The sequence below is a fragment of the Triturus cristatus genome, chromosome 4_1, assembly GCF_964204655.1.
Source record: "Triturus cristatus chromosome 4_1, aTriCri1.1, whole genome shotgun sequence".
Classification (NCBI taxonomy): domain Eukaryota; kingdom Metazoa; phylum Chordata; class Amphibia; order Caudata; family Salamandridae; genus Triturus; species Triturus cristatus.
Window position 1 is genome coordinate 571,577,472 of NC_140585.1, and position 25,291 is coordinate 571,602,762.

The 25,291-nt window shown below is 43.1% G+C and overlaps 1 protein-coding gene across 5 annotated transcripts in view; it reads right to left on the minus strand.

Annotated features, from left to right (window-relative positions):
* The window catches only part of PCLO (piccolo presynaptic cytomatrix protein), a 1,384,288-nt gene that overhangs the window by 1,233,517 nt on the left and 125,480 nt on the right, over nucleotides 1-25,291 (minus strand). For all 5 annotated transcript variants that reach the window (XM_085652900.1, XM_085652897.1, XM_085652899.1 and 2 more), the window contains exon 2: nucleotides 21,558-22,848. In XM_085652900.1, the coding sequence (XP_085509026.1) occupies nucleotides 21,558-22,848 (1,291 nt within the window). The remainder of the gene's footprint in view (nucleotides 1-21,557; nucleotides 22,849-25,291) is intronic.

Here is a 25,291-nt window from a genome sequence, read left to right on the forward strand (position 1 = left end):
TTATTTAAGTTCCAAGAACTATCCTGAAACATTGCAGGCCTCTCTTCCAAACTAGACAACATGGAGTGGGGGGCATTTATACAAGAAAACGACATTTGCATGTTCCAGGAAACCTGGGCCAGGGAGGTTACCCACAGACTAGGCCATGCAACTTTTAGCATAGCCGCCACATGCGGGGGAAGGGGAAGACCAGCGGCCGGCCTTTGCACTTGGATTGCTACACAACTATGGTGTTCAGCAAAACAGGTAGAGACACTCTCTCACGACATTCGGCTGTGTTATTTTGAGTTTTCCTGCTAGGATCAAGATAGCATTGATCAATGTTTACCCTTGTCCAGTAGGGTATGGCAAGGAGTCTGCTACTCTTGATCTTTTATCAACCTTTTTGCCCACTATTCCTAATAATAATTTGGTAATTCGGGCTCGTGATTTAAATTGTCAGTATGAACCTTTGAAAGATTTGGATGCGGGTAACCCCAGCGAAGAGGACTTGCACTGGGCCATTACAGAGCCAAATGCTCCTGCAACTCGGGCATGGACACCATTGGTACTTCAAATGGATACCCTCTCATTGAATCACTTCCTCAGGGCTTGTAATGGGCGCTCTAAATCTGACTCCCGGCAAATTTCACTTCAATAGACCGGGTTGTCCCTCTATTCTAGACTATATTCTGGTGGACACCAAATCATGGCACCGGGTAATTGATTTTAAGATTGAGCCCAGACATGACAGTGATCACAATGCCCTGATTCTTGAGATGGTTTTGCCTTATACCAGGGATGCTTTTAAGGGCCAATCTCCAACTGCCCCTGGGTTAACCCTAACTAGTTGTAGGAGGAGAGTAAGATGGGGTATACTTTGTCAATTGCAGGAAAAGCTAGCCTCCCCCTACCAAACTGTTATTCCATTTCTGAAGGTTGCAAAACAATTGAGTGGGACTGTCGATACCTCTAGCTCATTCCCTGAAACTGCGGAAAACGATTGAGGTCTAGTAACTGACCTGGCCAATATCTTTTTCCCTAACATATGAATAAAGGAAAAGGGGGTATCTGGGCACCCCTGGTATGATGGCAATTGCCACAAGGCTAAGCAAACTCTTGTTTTGGCTACTAAATCTAATGACAAGCTGCAAATAAAGGCTAAGCGGTTAGCCTACAAAAACATTGTTAAACTGGCAAAAAGAAATTGGGAAGCAGACAAACGGGAGAGCCTGAGAAGTGTATTAAATACCAGGGACATGAGGACTTTTTGGAACTTAATAAATACTGGTTGCATAGAGTGTACATCTGCAATAGAACCAAATCTAGGGGCAGAAGTCTGGAAGGCCCACTTCCAGTCCTTATACGCTAGGGTAGAGGGTGATGCAAGGCAAGCTATAAATGAGTGACCCTACCCACAGTTATCTTGTTCTGCTGCTTCAGAAACCTCCCTAAAGAGACAACGGATGCCTTAAGCCAGGTAATTTCTGCAAAGGCCCCAGGTCTACATAAGATCAATGGAGATCTCTTTCGTACTGAGCCTTTGGGACCCGTACTTATGGACCGTATTTACTGCTATTCTCCAGGGAATGGCGATCCCTACGACTTGGTTGGGGGCGGAATTCATCCCGATCTATAAAAAGGGCTCACCCCTCCGTCCTGCAAACTATCGCCCCAACAGTCTCATTGACGTCACTCAGAAAATATATGCATGAGTGCTGCTGGGCCGATTACAGAATTAGATGGAGGAGCACACTATTCTTAGCCCATATCAGGCCGGTTTTAGAGCAAAAATGTCCACTATTGACCAAATCTTCAGGTTGCAATTACTGCACTGGAAGACAGTGATCTTGGAGGGTGGCAGCCTCTATATGATCTTTGTGGACTTAAAATCGGCATTCGATTTGGTCCCTAGGGAGAAATTATTGGCCATCTTACTAGACCTGGGTGCCTCCCGTATCTCTGTCACCATCTGAAACGACTACATGAACATAACTTCGTCCAAATTAGATATGGGAAAAATGAAGAGCTTACCGATCGCATACTCATAGAAAGAGGTGTACGACAAGGGTGCGTATTGGCTCCGACCCTCTTTTGCTTATTCATCAATTACTTAGTGGAGGCCTTGATAGCAGGGAGGGACATAGATGCTCCAAGGTTGCCGAAACGCAAGGTACCAGCCTTGATGTTCACCAATGATACCCTCCTGCTGTCGAATTGAGGGAAGTGGTAAATTTACAGGGAGCAAGTAAAATTTAATGGTTGGCCAATATTAAAAACTCTCCAATTGCTATGGGGATGGGTGATCTATGGGCTAGTGCCGAAGATAGTTGCCCTTCAACACCTAGGAAGGCCCTGTCAAAGAATTACAAGGAGTACAATCTTACCTTATTACAGGGGAGTTCCGCGACTGGTGCACTGACTGCAACCTTCTTAGAGTTAAAACTGCAATATAGGTTAGAATCCGTTATTGATGATATACAGCCAGCCCTTGCTAAAAAGTTATATCTGCAGTTTAGGCACGGTACACTGCCCCTACGTGTTTTTACAAATAATTGGGGGGGGGCACTTCAATTCAGGGCTGCCCGATATGTAATAATACACCGGAGACGGACCAACATGTATTATTTTTTTGCCCGGCATACAAGAAAGCGAGACACCGATGGTTACTGCAGTTATGTAGAAACCAACTCATTGCGCTCCCAATTTTAAATTGATGTATGGATTAGTGACTCCATGATTGGCTTATTTGGTTTACTTGTCAGACCCTAGTACAGTGCACTGCGTGTGCCCAGGGCTTGTAAATCGAATGCTGCTGGTGGGCTTGCAGCACTGATTGTGCCACCCACCGGAGCAGCTTGTAAAGTGCGTCTCAGGCCTGCCATTGCAGAGCCTGTGTGCAGTCTGGTACTGCCATGTTGACGTGGCAAGTGCACCCACTTGCCAGTCCCCAAAACCTTCCCTTTTCCAAATATCAGACACCCCTAAGGTAGGCCCAAGGGCAGGGTGCATTGTAGGTAAAAGGTAGGACATGCCCTAATGTGTGTGGCATGTCCTAATAGTGAATTACAACCATTTTCGTTTTTCACTATTGCAAGGCTACCTGCTCCCATAGACCAGAATGGGCAGTTTGATTGTAGCACCTTATAATCATAACTGACCCAGGGAGCATGGTAGAAAAACAAACTTAGTATGCCTGAACTCAGAAAGATAAAATACATCTTTTAGTGAAGTTGGTTTTAACATTATGTGTTTAAAAATACCACTTTTAGAAAGTAGGTATTTTCTTGCCTAACTATCCAAGCCTGCCTCTGCTAGGTTGTGTATTCCATGTCTGGTTTCTGAGTGACAGGGGCTGGGGGGCTCCAGGAGACAGGGTGAGTCAGCACAAGGCTGAATAGACCTATCTGCATGAGGAGTGGTGGGAGGAGTAGCACCTGGGCCTGAACAGGGCTGTGCCTGCCTTTCACAATGCTGGCTCCACCTCCAGTGGTGTGTCTGAGGACCCTGGCCCACACTGACAAAGGAAGAAGGTGTGCACTGGCAGAATGGAGCAGAACTGGTTTGGACTAGGTACAGACACTCTCTGCCTTCAGAGAAAAAGGATTTTGGTGTATAAAAAGGGGGACTCTGACCCCGGAACTTTAGATCACTTCTGGGAATCAAGACAAACCTGTGTGTTGCTGGGAGCTGGAAGCACGACACAATGACAAGAAGCGTGTCGCCTCCGCAGCAGTTGCCGTCGCATCACCAAGGAAGCGTGCCGCCGCTGCCGCCATCACATCACCGAAGCGTGTCGCATCTTCGGAGAAGCATGCCGCCGCCGCAGAGGTCACCGTCGCATCACCGGAGAAGCATGTCGCAGGACCTGTTGCGGCTCAGAAGATCATTGAGTTGCCAAATGGCCGTCGGGCGTGCAAGCATAGTAACCAGGACGCCATATTGTTGCATCGCACCAGAGAGAAGTATCGCATTGAGGTGCCATCTTGTCGCATCGTACCGGAGAGCAGTAAGAAACTGACGTATCAACTCCTCACACATTAAGGAAGCGAGCATCAACTCCCCTGCGCAGCAGTAAGAAACCGACGCATCCACTCCTGAGTGTAAGGAACCGATGCATCGCCTTGCCTGCGACCCTTTTGTTTGTTCCGCGTTACGCATCCAAGGTACTTTGAGAGTAAAGTGTTGCATTTCCAATCTTAAGAGAACTGAGTTATTTCCTACTATTTTAAAGTTTATTTTTGAGTGCAGTATTGTGGATTTTTGCCGTTTGGTCTTGTTTTAAGTCTATATAAAAATATTTATTTTTATAATGCTACCTGTGTGGTGTCCATCTGTAGTGCTGTCAGTGTATTACTGTATGTGCTCACAAATGCTTTGCACACTGCCTCTGAGATAAGCCTGCCTGCTCGTGCCAAGCTACCAAGGGGGTGAGCAGGGGTTATTTTAGGAGTATAGCCCCTTAACCTGACTAGACGCAAGGGTCTCTATTTGGTCAAAGGTATCTAACTCTGCCAACTAGAGACCCCCAATACTAACAGATACTAGTATGCCCTTTGTGTACTCAGTTTCTCGCTATCTGTTTTCAATGTGGTGTGCACGCCGAGCTATTTTAAAGTTAGGGCTCACCCAATTAAATCACCCTATTCCACTCCTGGGATTGGTTGTTTTACAAATCTGATTTTATTACATCTTAAGTGTCATAAATGTGTACTTATAAAATATTTATTATACTTTTAAACTTCCTTAGGAATCTTCTAACAATATTTTAATGTAAAATTTCAATCACATGAATAGTGTTGTGCTTTTTTTTAATTGTGCTTTTATGGCCTTGTTAGGCCGAAATAAAGAATTTCTTGACTTCTTGACTTGACAAAAGCCATCACACCACCACAAATGCTGCCACTCCTACCATTATCACCAGTACCAGCTCCTCCCTTATGAATACCACAAGCACCACCACCAATAAATCACCCCCCTTGGCATTACCACAAATACCACACTTCCAATGATTCCACCCTGCCATTTGCACTAATAGTACACCAGCAATGTCACACCACATTCAATACCACTCCTGTACCAAAACCATTAAAACATGGACATCAATATTATGCCACCATCAATACCACAACAACAATTAACAGTACAACTTGTACAACACTAACAGAATTATCACCACCAATACCAACAGCACCAATTCCAGCGCCCTCACTAATAACACTACAATTAACACCATAGCACCAACCCACCACCGCAAGTAACCCATTGCTTCCCATAAGACTACCACCAATACCAAACAACTAACTTTTCGCAAGCACGGTCTCAAATAAAATAAAACTGCGTCCGAAAAGAAAAAAAACTGCCATATTTTAACTGCAGCAAAAACGAGAAAGAACTCAGAGGACTGACACAGTTCATAAGCGTCATCAATGGTTATAATCATCTTTATGTGTTTGCCTTTTTTGCAAGAACAGCTTAGAAAGAATTTAATTTCGCCTGTTTTTTGTTTTTTCTTGTAATCACAGACCCCAAAAAATAGTTTGTGTGAAAAATGTTCCCACCTCATTCGAACTCACTTTTACGTTAGAATTTTTAGCTGGTATTTTCCACCAGGCGATGAGCGATGGGAGAAAGTTGGAGGCACTCCCCTCCTGTAGTGGAATACACACAATCGCTCCAGCTGTCATGCCCCCTTCCACCGAGTACCCAAAAGGGCAATGTAGTAAGAGACATATCAATATTAATTAGCTTGCACCCAGTATAACACATATTAAATGTACAAGTCAAGATCAAATGACAGTCATCTGGTTACAAGACTGTATTAAAGTTGAACCTACAGATGTTAAAGAAGCTTGTACTTTCTTATTTGCTGGCGCGCTAACGAGATGCAATTTATCACCGTATTTCCTTACAGCTGCACAGCCGCCATGATGTATTTACTGCTGCCCTCATTGTTGTATCGCACACTTGCCATCTTGTGCATGATCAATAATGCAGAGCTCCAAACACAAGGCATTTAATGCCGAAGGAGCAGTGCACGTGTGTGTTAGTCTGGCTGCTACATGTAGGACACTCTTCTCACGGAAAGCTCTTGAATTCCATTTTCTGATGAGGCTTTCCCTTTTAAGTATAACTTATACATGGAAGTAAGAGCGTTAAAGCAGAGGATCAATCCTAAATGAATTATAGGCTCAGACAATTCTTACTTGCACTGAGCTGAGCTGGTGAACATATGGAAAGCTGAGCTCAGGTGTGAAAATGGAGCGACAAGAATTGTGGTTGGTAATAACCTTTGCATGAACAATTATTAAAACGTAGTTGCTGCACCGCAGAAGGAAGTAATCTCAGCATGTTTTTGATTGGCTTATATCTTTCCCCTAATGTACAATAATTTGTTCTTTCGCGCCTGAATACAAAACTTACAAACAGCAGAATGACTCTGACTTATAAGCCATGTAAGCCAAAAGACCACAAGTGTTTCTTTGCTTACTCATAGGCAGGATGGAGGCAATATTCTTTGAGTCTGTTGTGATGCGGTGACTCAAGTGCGAAAATGGAAAAACAGGTGAAAATGAGGGTGCTGTCAAACAGGGACTCGTGGAATAGATATAGTGGAGGCCAACCCTTTCAGGTGTTGAGGCAGAAACCCAACAAGAAACTGAGGCCACCACTCCATGGACCTGGAGCCGCCCATTACCACTTTGCGGCAGTCAACACAACAATGCTTTAGAGCTATCAGTGGTGTAATGAACGTTGAGGAGACCCCCTGCGAAGGACATGGAGCCCCCCCCTCTGCACCAAGGGGGCCTCTGTTACACCACTGTTATCAGCATAGTCAAACTCAAGCTGCTCATGCGTGGTGAGCCATGCAGCCCATGGGCAGTTTCTCCAATTTTGTCGAAGGTAAACTAGATCTTTGGTACAAAACCCAGGCTAAAACCACGTCCCTCATCTTTCTGGCAGGTCGCTTTCCACCTGTGCATTCAATGTTAGGCAAATCCAGGGTCGGTGCTCAAACAGTTGGATTGGTGGCTGGATGTGTTATGGGCCCTGTGCTCCAATCCCAGGGTATCACTGTGGGAGCCATGATGCAGGAGCAGGTGCAGAGTCAAGATGTATTGAGTGGGCCGTGAACAATGAAGGAACAGGAACCAAAGCCGCAGTGCTGCAGGGAGTAAGGAGAAAGTTAATCAAAACATTACTGCAGAGGCTGGGAATGCAATATGTGTGTCTCATTTGCATATCTGCATGTATGTGATTGAGACCAGAAGGATCACACAAGATTCGAAGTGCCCCTCTATGTGCCCACCTCCACTTGGCTTGTGGTACCTAGGAACAATCATAAGCTCAGGAGTCCCATGGGCATGTGGAGGCAATTTCTTGTCAGATCAAGCATACCCACTGCCGAAATAGTGTCTAATCATGTCACACCGAGGACATCCATGGCACGATGGGGCCCATCGATGGTGTAATAGTGGTCTTTTTTACATAGTCTGGATATCCTTGGCACAAAGGTTCCCACTCCTGCCAAAATGCCAACTGGCATTACCTTTTCGTGGGAAGTGTCTGTACTATGAATGAAGCATACCAGTGGCATAATTCCACCACTGCCATTATGGTGGTAATCTCTGGTATACTTTGTAAATATTTCCTGATGGTGCCCGCACTGGCATAATAGGTACCATTCTTGGTATATTATAGGTATTCTTTTGCATTATAGAGGCCATCAGTGGCATATTTTGGGCCAAGCAAGACCAGTGATCATTCTTGCAATTTTTGGGTAATCCTCGGCATTATAGTGCCAACCCCAGCATAATGCTGAAAGTCCGACATAAAGAGAGAATCCTTGGAATTATGAGAAAAAGTTTTAGAACAACATTAATCCTGGCAGAATGGGGTCATTCTTGGCATAGAAGGAATGGGCATCTATGCTAACACAAATTATTCAAAGGGCAGGTGACTCCATTGCTTCTTTTTTGAAGCACATTGAAAAGGGCGACTCCTTTAAAGATATCAATAGACTTTGACACACTTGTGTCTCAAAGAAATGATCACACTTAGATAGGAGGAAATTCAAAACTATCACTTTAGGTACACTGATGAAATAGAACAACTTTAAGAGGAAACCAAGCAGTGAATCAGATCTATATTGTGTGACTACCTTTACTGCTGTGTCTCCAAGCAGGAGTTCAAATATGGGAAAATACTTAAATTTGAGCACCTTGTCCCCAAGTGCCTTGGAAATGTGAGCTGCTATAACTACTTCCCCCTCATTACTGTCTTGCTGGCAGGGGTAAATTGAAACGCCACCCGACACCCTTCCCAATTGGCACCACTCTGGTATCTTTGGATTTTCTCCGTCTGCCAGCTTACCTCCTACTGCATCATATTCCATCACATCTAGTCCTTTGTCTCCCTAAGCTCCTTCTCCTTGCAATGGCCCCAGAATCCTTTTAAGGTCATGGCCTCTCTTGCTCCCCTCTGTGCAATCTTCACCTTTTCCTTTCTGCTCTGTCTTGCCCCCTCCTCCTGCGCCCCTCCCGTCTTCTCTGGTGCCCCTTCCTGTTCCATATCAGGCTTGCTGGTCATGCTTCCACTGCTCCCGCCATCAGTGATCCTGTGTCTCCTCCGATTCTCTTCACCCCTTCAATGTCTCTTACATACCCTCTTTACCATCTCTCTCACCTTTTCCACAAAATCTTTCTTACCCTTCTCTTCGGAGCTATTTTCTATACCTTCTGCTTCCATCCATCCTTTAATGCTCAATTTCTTTCCCCTTCCCATCTACATTGCCCACCATGGCCCCTTCTGCTTTTCTGCTTACTCCCTGTAAGAGGTTATGCGCCTCTAGACACCATCAATAATCCCCTCACAACAGCTTCATTGCTGTCTTTTTCCCTTCATATTTCAGTTTAGCCGCAGATCCTCCCTTTGCGTGCTTATTTCTGTTCCCTGCCCCCTTTCCTCTAGCCTTCTCTTCTGTGACACTTTTCCCCCTTTGCACATGCCCACACTCCCATTCATTTCATGCTCTGAAACATCCTCTATTTCCATCGCCTCCTCCCTTTCCAAATTTTCCGATGGTCTATCCTTCACTCCTGTCTCCCCTTCCCCTCACCCCACTCTGATGCCCTTGTCAGGTCCACTCCCCTCTGCCCTTGTACCTCCTGCCTGCATCCCCAACTTTATTTAGCGTGTCCAGACTCCAGCAGACTACTCTTGACTGACCATAATTTCTGCCAGCACACTCTGGTTGGCCTTTATTTTAGCAACTGTAGCTGTAAGCAATGATGGCATTTGCTCTAAGTCTTCAAATTGAGACCCCACTTTAAGTCCTTTCCTCCCTATTCTTCGCTTGTCCAGTCATTGCCTTTTTTTACCCCAATCCCCTTCATCCTCCCCACTCCTCATTTCCCTTTACCCTACGACCCTTAGTGGCAGCCCTAGTAGCATAGTGCCACCAGATTTACCCCCTTTCTTCTTTACTGGCCTAGAGGCTCCACTCTCCACATGACCCATGATGTCTCTTATTTATCTGCTTTTTCCCTTCCGGCACCACTGCTGTGCGTATTGAACTTACCCTGTGTCCTAGTGGTCATCTAACCACTGGTTCATCCCTGGTGGGCCTGTGCCCCCCAAAACCCTCCTCTGTCCCAGCGTTCACTGGAGGCTTATGGGGCCCACCCTATTTCTTAATGGCTCCCTCCATTCCAGTTAAAACGTGATTTTATATAAATTTGGTGGTCTTGTACCCCAGCTCCCCTCCCCCTGGTGTTCCCCTTACCATGGCCAATGAATCTGCTACCTCTCAAACGCACCACCCACTCTCAGAAGGGCACTGACAATCTGATCATCGGGGGATATCACATGTTCTCACTGTGGCTGTGGCTGGCTCCAACTGGGGGAGTAGAGTGGTGGCATGCCCAGATGCATTTCTTCTGTTGTTACGCACACTGCCTTGACTGGAAGCCACATGCAAAAAAAAGATGGGCATCCACTTTCCGCACAGACCTTTCGAGGCCTTCAGCAAGAAAATGGTCACATGCCCAGGTGCATCATCATGCTTGAGGACACCTGTCATTGATTCTGTAGGAGGGGGACGAAGCCTGCCAAGGCACCACACCCCGCCCACATCTACTTCCCAAAGCTACATGCCGGTTGCTTGCAGAGGGCAGTAAACTGGTCTTGCTCCCCAAGTAAGAGCAGGCTACCTCTATTATATGCCTAAACACTGCTTATATAAGATGAATGATGCATCTAGTCTCCATACTTCACATCTTCTCATTTCAGTGCCAATCTAACTGCCTAAAACATTTGGATACTTACCCTGGTCTATAAATAGCAGTGGTTTCTTATAAACAACTGAAAAAAGTCCCATAGCACAGTCACAGCTTATTGTTAACTGAAATGCCATCTCTGCTTGGTTTAAAGCCCGTCATCTTAAATGTCTACACGTTCAACATGCTAAAAGCACATTTATCCTAAATGCTAGGTTCCACAGCTTCTGCAATCACCTACAAGCACAGTTCATAATGGACTGCATCCTGCACCTACTCACAGTTCATCGGCACAGTAAAAGCGTCATATTTCACTTGATAATTTAGTTAATGGCAGTAGACACAGAAGGGTGTTTGATAATATTGTTAGAACTGGAAGGGTATTGCAGCCCATTAACAAGGAGGCAGTGTGAAACAGAAGACCCCGTTAGATATAGCAGTGCAGTCCTTCACGGGCACTAGGGGCCTCATAGCTACCCTTTACAAATTGTTGACATCTCACAAATACCACTAAATAGAGATATGTGACTAAATAGGAGGATGCTCTGGGGCCTCATAGTTACGCTTTACTAATTGTTGACACACCACACACATACCACAAAATGGAGATAAGTGACTAAATGGGAGGATGCACTGGGGGGCGGAGAGGGGTCTCACCACACCACTGCAATGGCCTTTGGACGACAGAACCAAACACAACAAATCCAAATAAGTTAATTAGAATATACCTAAACGTGTCAGACAGTTGCTGGCTTGCTGCACAATGATACATTGCTTTTACCCCAAAAGCAACTGTTGAATTTGCAATGAAAAAACCTTTTACCCCCGAGTGTCTCGTTCTTCCTACAAGACAAATACTCCTCTCCAAAAATGTAAATTAAAGACAACCATCGAATCTACAACCGATGGTGACTGCTGGATTACGAAAAAAAGGAGAACAACACAAGAAATATGTCATGCACTTCTATATTCCAATTGAAACCAACTTGCTGAAAACCAAAAGAAGAACTTTCAAATACATCCATGGTCAAAATAGGATTCCTTTTTGATACGAGTTTACAGAACTAAAATAATGCAGGGGTGTCAAATGACAAACCATCAAATCCTCAAGAAGCAAAGCCAATTAAAAATGTACAATATTGTCCCTTAACCTCACTTGACTTATTAGTCCGAAGGGTAGGATTTAGAGGGAGAGTAAGGAACATCAACTATCACTATGGGCTGGTACCAACATCAGCAATGCCTCCAGGGGAAGGGGTTTGGTGTGTGTCAGAGAATTAAATGATGCAAGACACTATATCAAATAGAAGATAAGAATCACAAAAATAGCAAAGAAGTGAGATTTAGTGAAACTGTTTGTTACATTTAAATATTAGCAAAACATGTAGAATGCAATTACAACACTAAGAAAGAAGATAAGACCATTTCTTGAAGACTATGAAAAGTTCAATTTTATGTTACTTTTGCCTTGCAAAGTGCTGTCCATCTGTTTAGTGAGAGGCGGTGCGTTCTGAAGCAGCCATGTTGGAACGCAGAGCTCATGCGATGGTGCGGGTAAAGGTAATTTAACTTTGGTAGTTATTAATTGTTAACAGAGTCTGGTCACAAACAGCATCTAATAGCCAAGGAATCCCTTGCTAGCTAACTGTCTAAATTCATTCACACTGGAACTACCGAATACAAAACTTAAATGAAAAATGTATCAGCTTTTAAATTCCTGCCTCGTGACACAACGGGGGCACTCAGGACTGCAAAGGATGAAGGGGAGAAAGTGGGTAACAAAGCATGGAAAAACACCATGATCGCCTTCACAGGATTATTACCCCATTCAATGCTATACCAGAGGAAGAGCGCAATCCATTAGAGGACCTCCACTCCTCAGGGACCTCCAAGGAATAATCAACAGTGCCACTGTATTAAATTAACACCTGGTCTCATCATCAGATACGCGCTACTAAATGGTATTAGCTCAGCCTGCCTGTGTAATAACATTTATTTCCTCGAATGTCTACTTGCAACCACACTAAGCGGCTGGCAGACTTCTTCTGCCTCTGTGACAGCTGAAACATATCACTCACTCCCTTTGAGTTGCCTCTTTTGTAAATTACAACAAATTGCCACGCGCTTTTTACATCTACGCTGTTAAACGCTCAGCATGAAACTTGCCTTTTTTCTGCTCCTATTTAAAAGCTGTAATTCTGCCTGCTAGACCCTCAAGCTTTCCATTAACAGCCTTCACTGCATTCTAAGTAACTGCTTCTCTCTCTGTCACAACTTAGGGCAGTACATTAATATGGCGCAGAAGGACTTTTTCTTTGGCTCGGAGGCCCAGCTGACAGTCCAGAATGGGCCTGTGTTGCAGTCACACAGACTTTGGATATATAGTGAAGCGATTGAACTACAGCAAGACTGCCCTTAGGATCTAGTAGAGTGGTTCTTAATCTGTGGTCTGGGGACACAAAGGGGTCTGCAAAGCCTACTCAGGGATTCTGCAACTGCTTAGAAAAATAAATAATAAAATATTAATAAATGGTATAAAAATAAAGAAGCAAAATGTACAATTTAATTTCTAAAAACGTTCTGTAAATGTGAAGTAATTTGAAATTGGAGACTAAAAATTAAGGCCTGATTTAGAGTTCAGAGGATGGGTTACTCCATCACAAGCATGACAGGTACCCCCCACCCCCCGACCGTACTACAGGTGCATTGGAAATAATGCACTTGTAATACGGCGGATGGATAGATTTGTCACATTTGTGATGGAGTAAACCCATCCTCCGAACTCTAAAACAGGTACTAAGTTAGCATCCTCTTATTGATTACTGGACACACTGCATGTGCATCATACAGAATATAGTATAGACGATGAGTGACCTCAAATTTAGAAACGCTCAAATCTTCCTATGAATAGAATATTTTTTTATATATTTGCTTGTGAATTAAATAAGGTTTTTCAAAAGGACACATCTCTTATAAGATTCTGGTCTCCTCAACGACGTTTGCTCTTGTAGTTTTCGGATCACCTCACAGAGGGTGAATGATTGAGGTGTCACACTACTGATGTTTAATCCCTGTATTTACATCACCAGATGAAGAAAAGATGGGCATGGGTGTTGGGCTATTCGTCTACGCTTAGCTAAAGTATGTACATATTAATTCTACAGATCTAACATGAACAAATCAACAGCATTTTCAGATATGGCACTACAGCTTGACAGTTTGACTTGCCCCATTATATTGTGAGTGAGAGGCTGTACTATGGTTCACAATGTGAAGATCAAAACATTTATATCAAGATCATGTGGAGTAAATTGAGAGAGAAATAAAACACTGAAAATACGGGTGCACTGACAATCCACATTTAGCACAAGCGATGCATGGAGGTATCATCCGTCAACTAACTTACTGCTCAAAACTACACTTTGTCTAATTATATATTATTCTTTTTGTTAGATCCAGATCACATATTTTCATATTGACTCTAGCTGTACATATAATAAGCATTACATGTAATGCCCTGATAAGTCTTGTGTGGTCGATCTGACTCTAAAATTATTTGACCCCCCCACCCCATTGTATATGGCTCATCCTATCCAGCCTGGAATCCTTCATCACCACTAGTCCCAGCTCCTCTTAATCAGTGCCTATGACTCATGCTAACTATATGTCCACTTTCTGCACTAAGTTTTTAATTGACAATGAGAGTAAGAAAAAGAAGCATGCTGTTTCGTTAGGCCCAAGGGTTGCCAGGATTCCCCCTTGTTGCCTGGCAATACATCCAGAAGCGCCACAGTCCTGCAGCAGTCGGGAAGAGGAAACGGCTTTGGCCGCAGCCCCGCTGCGCGCGTAAACCAGGACCAATGAGAAGAGACTGAGGGGGACGCTTTCTGTGCGACGGAAGCAAGAGCCTCGCCTCTGCTCGCTCCACCTAGCCAGCAGCGCCGAACCGACGTGCCTCAGCGCACCAACAAATGAGCGGCTCCTCGTGCCTCCCACCTCTTTAAACAGGCAGGGCACCGGGGGGAGTCATTTATTGATACTGCCGTGGGCTGTAGGGGGACCGCGTCAGTTCTTCTGCCCCCCTCCCTTTTTGTAATACTATCAGGGGAATTTTGGGTACTTTTGCCTCAGTTAGCTGGGAGGAAAGGAATCCTCGACCGAGGTCCCGCTCAACCTTTTCCCCCCTCCAATGATGGGACTCACTGTTGTAGGTGGTTAGGTGGCCGAATACCCTACGGGCTTTAAAATAATGAATACCCGGAACCCTACTGTGCAATAGGAGCACAAGAGTGCCACGCCCTAGGTTCATTGAGGGCTATGATCATGTGAATGTGATAATTCTGGTGTTTTCCTCCACTACATTTAAGTGCCTGATATTGGGATCAATGTCATTCTAATCCTTGGGAAGACCAAGTAATAATTGTCATTTTTAGAACCTGCCTGGAATATACAATGGAGTTATTTATGACATGTGCATCCTAAAAGCATTTACTGTAATGCTCTATGAAGATTATGACCATTGCCTAATTGGCAAAGTGACAATGATTTATGTGATTGTTATCTATGTGTTTATCTACAATACAAGTAATATTTTTTATATAACCTGGTGTGGAGTTTCTTTTGTGGTGTAGCTAGTGTGTCACTGGTGTGTGTGTGTGTGTTGTGCAAACACTTTACACAGTACCTCTGGGATAAGCCTGACTGTTCTGGCAAGCTACAAAGGAGGAAAGCAGGGGTTATCTTGGGTGTGTAGTTCCCTTACCCTGACTAGAGTGGGGGGTTCAACCTGGCTTAGTTGCATAGCCCAGCCAACCAGAAACCCCATTTCTAACAAGGCCCAAGAAGGATGATGGAAGGAATATTAAATAGCCAAAGATAGGCTAGAGCATGATGATCCAAATAGCCAAACAAAACATTCTAAAGCGCCAACTGTGGGCAATGGTCAGCTAGACCGGGACAAAGGTGAGCTTTAATGTTGACCAATATGGACCATAGGTCAGATATAAGGAACAGATTGGTCCAGGTCAAAGAGTTACATTTGGAAATTTCTGAAAAGGAAGAGCCCGCAGCAGGGCAAGGCTGCAGGCAGAATACAAAGCTGTGCTCTTCAACGAAGGACTGACAAAGGATGAAGTTTTGGTGAAGCCGTCAAAGAATGGAAGGAAGGAAAAGCTCCAAGCAGGAAAATTCCAGAGTTCGTGACCATGAAGCTGCCGGCGTCGATCACATACTGCTCAGTGTCGGATCAGATGAAGATTCCTACCTTCTACCTTATGACTTAAACTCTTTTATGGAAGTCAGATTTCCTCAGGGGGGCAAAGTTGCAGGCTGTAGCCAGAGAGGATTCAACGTTGCCAGATGCTGGTTGACATCTGGCCCTCTGAAACATATTAGCTGTTGCGGAGAAGAACGTAGAAGGAGGCAAGATGAAGTCAGGCCAACCAACAATACGGCCTCAATGCATCAGCTTAACATTTTGGTTCTAGTCTTCTGTCTAGTTTCCAGGCAAAAAATCTTGAAAAGGATTCTAAGTCCCAGTCTAAGTTTCCGTTTTCAGGCTTGGAGAGGAGAAGTCCAATTTGACACCAGGCAAGGATTTCAGGACATCAGGAACTGCACATAGGATTCTGGACTAACTCTAACAGACCCAGTAGCAGGGTCCATGACAGATACAGTTGGAACTGGCCAGCTGAGCTCTTCCAGGTTATTGGGCTTCTTGCAGTTTTGTGTGCCCCTTTAGTTCACTTATTAATCATGGGTACAAGTGGGAGTAGGTTAAGCCCTTGGGGTTCTCCTTACAGGTTACAACAGCAGGTGCAATCCTTCTTCTGCCATCTACAGGCCCAGTAGTGTTCTGACAAAGGCACCCAGGTGTGCCACAGTTGTGCCTATGAGCAGGGGGGACTCCTTATCCCTTCCTAAACAATAAGGAAAGAATTCCCAAGGTAATCCTACCCACTGTTCCAGAAGGTACTATGTGCTACTGCTAACACTACCAGGGTGCCCTCGCTACCAAAATATAACATGGCAGAACCTTCTTCTCCTTGTGCATAGCTCCTGTACCCACCCTAATGGTGTGACCAGGGAAATAACCAAAGCCTCCCTGTGGACACTCAAAACTGGTTCCGAGGGCAGCTCCTCTGCAATTGTGGTTGGTGCCTGACTGGCTAGGAGAATGGGGCTTGTTTCAGGGCAGGCTCCTATGGAGATAATTAAGTTCCGGGGCACTGCCCAGAAGGTCATCTTGTTAGAGGAACAGGACACCGCCTCAGATCCAAGCACTATGCCTCAGCCCTGGAAGCCAACTCATACCTCACTAAGGAGCTATTGCAGCTCCTGTGTGACAGTTGAAAGCCTATGCAAATGGGTCTTTAGTGGCAGCGGATAGGTAAAAGGTGATTTTCATAAGTACCTTTAGTCAAATATTGGTTGCAAATCCGACTTTACCAATAAACTAGGTTCAACAATGATTTTTTTATCTGGTTTCCTAGGTGGAGATAAACCTTACCAAATTTTATAATGTATCCCAGTGCTTTCCTATGGTACAACTAACCTTGCTTTAGTGAAAATAGCTTTTAGGGTGTTGTCACTGTAAAGATATGTTTAGCATCAAACCTTTACATGCCCTGCTTTTACATATTATGCATAATGCCTTCTGGGCATTTAAGGTGTACTTAGGGATGACTTCATATTGAAAATGAGGGTTTAGGCCTGTCCAAAGGATTTATTTTGATAGATCAAATTTGCAGTTAAAACCTGCAAAGTCAAGTTACTGATGGCAGGCCTGCAGAAATTATCTGTATTGTCACTTTAGTGGTGACACAAAACGTGCTGCAATCATTAGTGGCGTTTAACTTACAGGTCCTGGATACACTTTTTAGCATTTACTAGGGACTTATAGGAAAGCTAAAAGTGCCAATAAAGAGAATAGCCAATTTTGACATTGTTTAGGGGTCAGAGCACATGATGAGGGTCTGGTTAGCAGAGGCCAGTGCACAAAGTAAAAAAAACAGCATCAGTCCAAGAAAATGGGGTTGATCATGCAAAGACATTATCTTACAAGTAGCAAACTATGAGGTTCCGAAACAGATAGAAATTTAAAATGGTCCTCGCTCCACTCATTTGCCCTTTTATGGACCAATTTACTCCATATTTTGGTGGATGCAAAGGGATTCCCATCTAGAATTATTGACAGGCCCATAAAAGTGCTAATATACACAAATGGCCTGATCGCTTGATTGTTATTGACACTATGCAATCTGGCTTACAAAGGCAGGTCAGCATCAAGCAAATATTATGCTTTCAATAAAGTGGTTAAAATAAAGAATATAGCATAAATAATGTATTTTGGTAGAAGGAAGTGAGATCATATGTTCGGCTGGACAAAACTAAACACTGACAGAATTTTATTTCACTCAGAATGGCCTGAGCAATTTAAATAAACATTTGGTGGTCTGACAATGAAACCTATGATACGAGCCAATGATTAGAAATGTTGCCAGTAGTTACATATGTTGCACCTCCCAAGAACGGAACAAGAATTGCCACACACACACTCTATGATAGATAACATACAATCCGAAGTACACTTGATTAGGGTTGACATCCTTAAACTAGTGCCTATCACTTCCAATCTGAAGCATATCTGGTCCCTACACAATACTCACCTCCACAATCACAACATCCCAATTCCCAATTGCCACACTGCTCCTAGACCTCTAAATACCTGGGCATCATGACCTAGCTGGAGCTGTAAACCGAATCTTGACCACTCCTCACGATCCAATAGGCTAGTTAGACAGTTATCAAATTACAATATCCTCTACCTCCTCGCCACTTACAATTGTGATATTACGGACCAAGTGGCACCAGCTGAAAAAAATCAGACTATCATTACCCACACCCACAAGGAATCCCACCCTACCTCCAGTACATCAATAACAATAACCTCAAACAAGTACCCATCTCACATACTTCAACTAATACCACTAAAACGTCCCTGAAATGCAAGTTACTCAATGTTCACTCAGTGGTGAAACACACAGCTGACATATCTGATTTTATACTCACACTTGACATCCTTATACTCACTGAAACCTGCTTGAATGATTCAGAATCCCCAATTCTGGAAAAACTACTCTCTCCCAGTATTGACATCATCAGAGTAGACCATTCAGGTCGTTCTAGGGGGGGCCTAGCCGGTATAGACAGGGCTATGTTAACTATGAAAGAAACACATTTTCTATCTCTTTCCTCCTGCAAATACCTTAGGATCAACTTTACCACCAATGACAATTATTGGTGTTTTCCACATGATTTACCAAGCTCCTGGTGACACCTACACATTTATCGAACAGATCATGGAGCTCATCTCCTCCAATAATGAAAAGCGTAACAACCTGATTTTTCTTGCCGACTTCAACATATACTGGATCAACACCAGCGACCTTCTTGTTAATAGTTTTAAATCCTTCCTCCATGACCTCAACCCTATCCAAGCCTGCAACAGGCCCAACCATACACAAAAAGGCCACCTTAGATCGTATCATTACTTAAGAAAACACTATTCAAATTGAATGAATCCTACCTTGTGACTGGACTGACCACCATTGCATCACCTTCTTCATATCTGAAAGAGCAGTTTTATTTAAGGGCCAACCTATTAAATCCAAACAATGAGTCGGAGACACCCGCAAAATCAACCCACTCAGTCTGTCTGTCATTAGTGACTACAACCTGCTTTCCCCACCAACATGCATGACGCTCATGACTTCACTGATCACTACTTGAACTCTATGAAATAAAATCATAAATACCATTGTTCCCAAACAATTAAAGAGAGTCCTGTTCAAAAGATCAAATCCCTGGTTCAACTATAACCTCAGCAATGAATGCTGTAGCCTCAGACTTGCTGAAAGAACATGGAGACACACACCAACTCTGTCTAACCTCACACGTCTAAAGACGGAGCGCCTACAACAGGCACATTCAAAACTCAAAACAGCTTTCTTTCTAAGTCAACTTGATACAGTATTTAATCAACCCAAAAAACTATATGAAATTGTCAAAAAATCTAATGAACAGGGAATGCAATGCCCCATCTTCTGTCACCAAAACTAATACTAACTGTGAAAAGTTTGCCTCCTTCTTTGTAGAGAAAACCATGTTAATCAACACAGAGATCCAGAATACTTTGAAACTCTTACCATGTGCAACCCCCCTTCTCCCCACTCATGTTCTGGAAGAAGGCTCAATAACCTCTTCCCACAAACCAAAAAACAATGCTGCCTGGTTCAGCTTTAAAACCTTCGATGAAAGTGGCATCTCAAAATCTCTAATTTCTCTGAAATACTCTTACCATTTCAACAATCCCCTCCAACTCCTGAATGAGTCAAGTCACCTCCTACTCCCCTTATGCACTAGGAATATCAGTGCTTCACTTATACAAGGTTCCATACCTGAATGCCTAAAAAGCAGACAAGTAACTTCTATCTTTAAAAAAAACTAGCGCCGACCATTCTGACCACAACAACTACAGCCCTAGATGCAACATCCCAACTATGGCCAAACTCCTAGAAAAAGGTGTGCACATAGAGCTTTACAATCACATTGAGAAATTGCATCTCCTTGACCAATGTCAATCCGGAGTCATAACACCGAAACTGCCCTAGTTCACATTGTTGACGTCGCTCTACGTTCACTTGATCATAACAAATCTAGATTTCTAATCCTATCTGACCTATGAGCTGCGTTAGACACTGTCAACCATGAAACTCTTTTGCATCTATTAGAACACAGTATGGGTCTCTCTGGTATCGTACTAAAATGGTTTTCCGCCTTCCTTCACAACAGATCTCAGCGCAAAATAATCACTTCTGCTCTTTCCAACCAGTCCGCAGTTACAATAGTTGTCCCCCCAAGGATTCACTCTCTCCCAGATACTGTACATGGAGCCCCTGACCAAAATCCTCAAACTCTCTCACATCTTCTATCACATGTATGCAGATACTCAAGTCTACATGAAAATGACCTTGCACAATGACATAAGCACCTGTAATAACAAATTGACAAAAATGCAACATTGGCTGACCCGTAACCATCTCAAACTCAATGTACTCAAAACAGAATTCCTATTAATCTCAGATCACCACTAATATTAAAGACTGGCTTCCACATCTTACTGCCTTGAACTGTACCCCTCACATCAGTGACTCAGCTCAAACCCTAGGAAATACCCTGGACAATAAATAGCCTCTCCATGCAAAAGCACATCAGTGCCACCACTAGGGGAGCTAACTATCAACTACATATACTAAGGAAACAAAAACCTTTCCTTCTCACAGCAGATCTCAAAACAGTGGTTCGAACACTTGTGACATCCAAATTAGACCACGGTAATGCTACTCTTGTGGTGCTCCTGAAAGCAAAATAACTCCGCTTAAGGCTACCTTGAATGTGGCAGCAAGGCTCATCACTGGCTCTAAAAAAAGAGATCATATCTACCCTGACCTCCAACCTCTCAAATGGTTAACCTACGAGTCCATGATTCATCAGAAAATTCCCTGTTAAACCCATAAAGTGCTGCATCACAACACCCCTTCTTAACTATCCCAGAAATTGACCTCATCTGGCAAAAACATTTAGAAATGCGACCATGTAGTTGTCATGGAAGGCTCACTATGGGGGATAGATCTTTTGTTGGGAACATTCTTGTGCTCAAGGAGATCCATAAAAATGTGAGCACTAACAATAACCTATTATTTGCTCTTAAAATGAATTGCTGAGGGAAACGTGCATCCTGCATACAGATTGTACAGTTAATGTTGTGACAAGATAACTATTGTTCTTTTTTTTTTAGAGAACAATGGTAATACTGCTCAATACACATTGTATGGATTTCGACTGATGTAGGAGATGTTCCATTTTTATGCACACTTGTGTTAGCTGTGTTAAGGTTGTCTTTCTTTAACAGTTGTACAATGCGATTGTGTGAAAAATTAATCAGCATTGCAATCTGTGCTGTAGAAAAGCTGCTTTCTCCTTGTTAAGCCTTACTCTGCTTGCCTCTTTGCCTACGGTGATCTTTCAGAATGTTGAAGACTGCTCTCGGAAGGTGACTGTAGACAGTTATCACTTGGGGCATGGGGTTCCAATATATATGTCATAAAATTGGAATTGGACAATAAGAATATTAAATCAAAATCAACATCAATATGAATATTAATTCAACATCAATAAAGTATATCTTTAGCTAAAACCTTATATATGTTCGTATACATAAATACCATATCAAACACTCACCTCTGTCATATGTGGGTTGGGATTAAAGCCACACAAGCTGCATACCGTAATTTGACACTGGGTGCAAGTGTTATAGTTGGCTTTTTCTGGCGTGTGCAGCAGCAGTTCAGTGGTTGTACAAAGAGGACACATGGTTTTCTGCGAGGGTGGGTCTGTACTTAGCACAGCAACTTTTGTTTGCTCGTGTGTTTGTGTTCCAGAACCCAGTCGCTGGTCTGGTAAATGTGCATGTTTTTGGGCTGGTGCCTGAGACGACACCTTTGATGAAGTGCAAGGTTCTGGCTGCTTTGCCGGTGCTTTTGTAGGTCCTGTTTGAGGGAAATGTTTTGCAGTTGCTCGTTGTTGAGGTGATGGATCAGCAGGCTGAGGGTGCTCAGCTGTTTTAGCGGGTGGAGCTTGTTGAGCCCCATATTTTGTAGGCTCCGTTTGTCGGGGTGGCCCCAGTGGTTGATGTGATGGCTTTACAGATCCTGCTGGATGAGAATCTTGTTTTGCAGGTGGCAACACCTTTGGGGGTCCAGTTTGTAGAAAAGTCTGTTTTGCAGATCCTGCTGGCTGTGGTAGATGTTTCACAGGTCCGTGTTGCTGTAAAGTTTCTGCCACTTGTGCACTTTGTGTTACTGTTTCAGGGTGCTGTGGAGGTGGTTTTGAAGGAGTTGGATGCTTAGAAGATGCAGCTGAAGGTCCAGCATGTTGAAGTGGTGATGGCTTTGTGGACAATGGTAATGGTTTTGCAGAGTCTTGGACTTGTGCTGATGGCTTAGCAGGATTCTGTTGGGAAGCACCTGGTGTCCTAGATTCCTGAATAGCTGCAGCTGAATGCTGAGGTACAGGCCTTCCCATCTGCTGTTGCTGTTGAGAAGATGTTTTTGTAGGCCCAATATGTTGTTTTTGATGTGGAACTTGCCCTTGCTGCTGAGGTGCTAGCTTTGGGGATTTAGGCTCCTCTTGCTTCCCCTGCTCCTTGAGAGCAACCGGTTTCCTGGTGGAGTCTTCCTGAGCTGCATCCATGTCAGACTTTACATCAAAAAGACTAAACTTATTTACCACTGATGATACTGCACTGAGGGGGTTGCTCTCCGTAAGAAAACTGGGCATCATGCTAGGCTTCTGTTCCTCTTTAAATTCAGTCTTGGAGTCTCTCAAGTTCATAGATGAAAAGCTCCTTCCAGGCGCCTGCTGCTCAATTTTAAATGTATCTGTAGTTCTACTTTTACTAATAGTGGACGGTCCGGGGTCTGGTGGTTTACCTGATGTTCTTGGAAACCGATGTGCATCAGTATCTGGATTCCTATAAAAAAAAAAAACACTTGTTTACTATACAACATACCAAGAATATGTGGAGGTTCTCTAGAAGTCAACTATTTAATTCTTTAAATGTTAAATAAATCTATTCTCTGCAGTTCTTGAAGCAGTTCTATCATACTGTGTAAATAATGTTGTATCAGGACTTCCTAAATGTCCCACAGGCAGGAATGCTTGACTGATACCAACGGGCAACACAGGAAGATGGCACAGTAGGAAGTTAGAGGTTTTGCTGCAATATTTATTTAGTTTTCATAAGGCAAATTGCATGTGTGCCAAAAAGCAAAACAGAACTACTCATTTTGGCTGAAGCCTTCAACTGGGCCATAGAGTCAGTGTAGAGTGTCATATGTAAAGGGAAACAGCCCTATTTCCCACCACCTCTTGCATTATTGTAAAGGCACAATTACATAAAGAAATTCCCATCATGACATCATTAAGTCATTATGATTTGCTCAACTCTGAATTTTTTCTAATATCTTCCCCATTTCGATGCCCATTTACCCTTAGCTGTTCTGCCCACAAATGCTTTCCTCCATACTGACATCTTATTACATATAAATTGAATAATGCCAAGTTGTAGAGTTTCTCTGTACACTGTAAACAAGACATTAACCATCTTTAAGTAGAAAATCACTTAATAGCATGAATATCACTGCTGCAACTGAATTCACCGATTTCAATGTCATGCCGTATATGCAAAAACTGCAGTGTTTGAAGTACTACAGCCACAGCATGCTGAAATATAAATACATTCCTGAACAGTAACATGATCATAAATTAGATGTACAAACATCACAACACTGCGGTGTTTGAAGTATCACAGCCACATCTCTCTCTCTATATATATATATATCTATATATACATATATATACACAACAAGTGTATTCAAATTCAAGTGAATTCAAATGTACACATTTCGCTGAGTGGGCATTTTAGATCAATGATAACATTTCACTCAAGTACATGGAACTTGATTCAGTTAATGCAATACTATATCATAGACTCTAGACTCAAAAACCGTGGCCTATTACCAAGCCTATTCGCACTATCTACATCCATCTTCCGCTAAATTGCAATCTCCAATGAAAAAAGATCGATTTTACAATAATGACATAAAAAACTGTACGATGAATTATGTATGTTGTGTTAGAAAATTAAACGAAGTAATCATGAAGTATAAATTCACAGAAACCACTATTATCTAAAAAAAAAAACAGTTGTTTTTTTACATCAGTTATGAAAATAGAAATACACTTTAATATGAAAAAGAACTTTCTCCTGCGAAATTGGTTTTGCAAAACAACCTGCCAAGAAAGCTTGACTATCTTTTACAATAGAATTATTACTGCAAATTAAGATTAGTCACGTCCTAAGAGGTTGGTAATGCGCATGTTATCAATTAAGCATAATGTATGACATATTTCAATGCTCCCGAGTCAATTGCAAAGTGATAGTTAATGCTGAAGCGAGTTGGGAAGCTCAGACTTTAAAAACAGTTATCATATCTCTCCATCTTTTACCACTCTAAACAATGGATTACATGGCTGCTGAAATGTCAGGCATTTACCAAGGTCTTACTCTTTTAATAATACCGGATGTTGATTGCAAAGATCAAACTTCTTTCTTTAATGTAAGCAAGATACATCTGTGTTTCCGAATAAGCCATAATTTTGTGTGGGATCGGCAGCCAAAAGGTGTAGGGGAAGAGAGTCAAAGTTCATGGGAGGAGGCAGGAAAATGTGTAGAACACGGGCGTTATTAAATAATCCACACCAAATGTATACATATATTAATTTCTCCCATACCATTGTGAGTAAAGCCAACAATGGCAATAGAACATTCTGTTTACTGCCTCCCTGGCTGATGGAGTGCTACATCCCATCAACACCATTCCAATAAAGTAATCCTTTTGCTCAGTGTATACCTCAGAAGGTCCAACTCACCCTTCTCTCCATCAAACAGCACTTTTTTCCGTCGCGTTCTGACCTTTAAAACTAGGTGAAGTAGTCTCTTAACACTACCAAGTGACTATCTTCTATTGCCAATCTCATCATGGTCTGGGGGGGTTCAGGGCCTGCAGCAGCCTCTACAGTTTTTGGGTAGTTCAGTTATATTCACCATCACATCAACATTATGAGAACAGAAGGTCTGTCAGAGGCAAAGTGTGACGCATTTATGTTTCGGAGTAACTATACCAATACTTTGGAAGAAGTTGAACAGGTCATTCATTGAAAGAGTCAGCACAATCTCCAGAAAACAGATCAGGGATGCTTGTGTGTCAAGTTGTGGGAAGGCACACCAGTGTTAATGGGCTCCAAAGGGCGTGTCAGTCACAGCCTATTATTATTTTGTAATCAACTCTTCCCCCTATGTTTTTAGGTCTGCTTGACAGCACAGCTCTCTGGAACACATATTGTTTCAATTT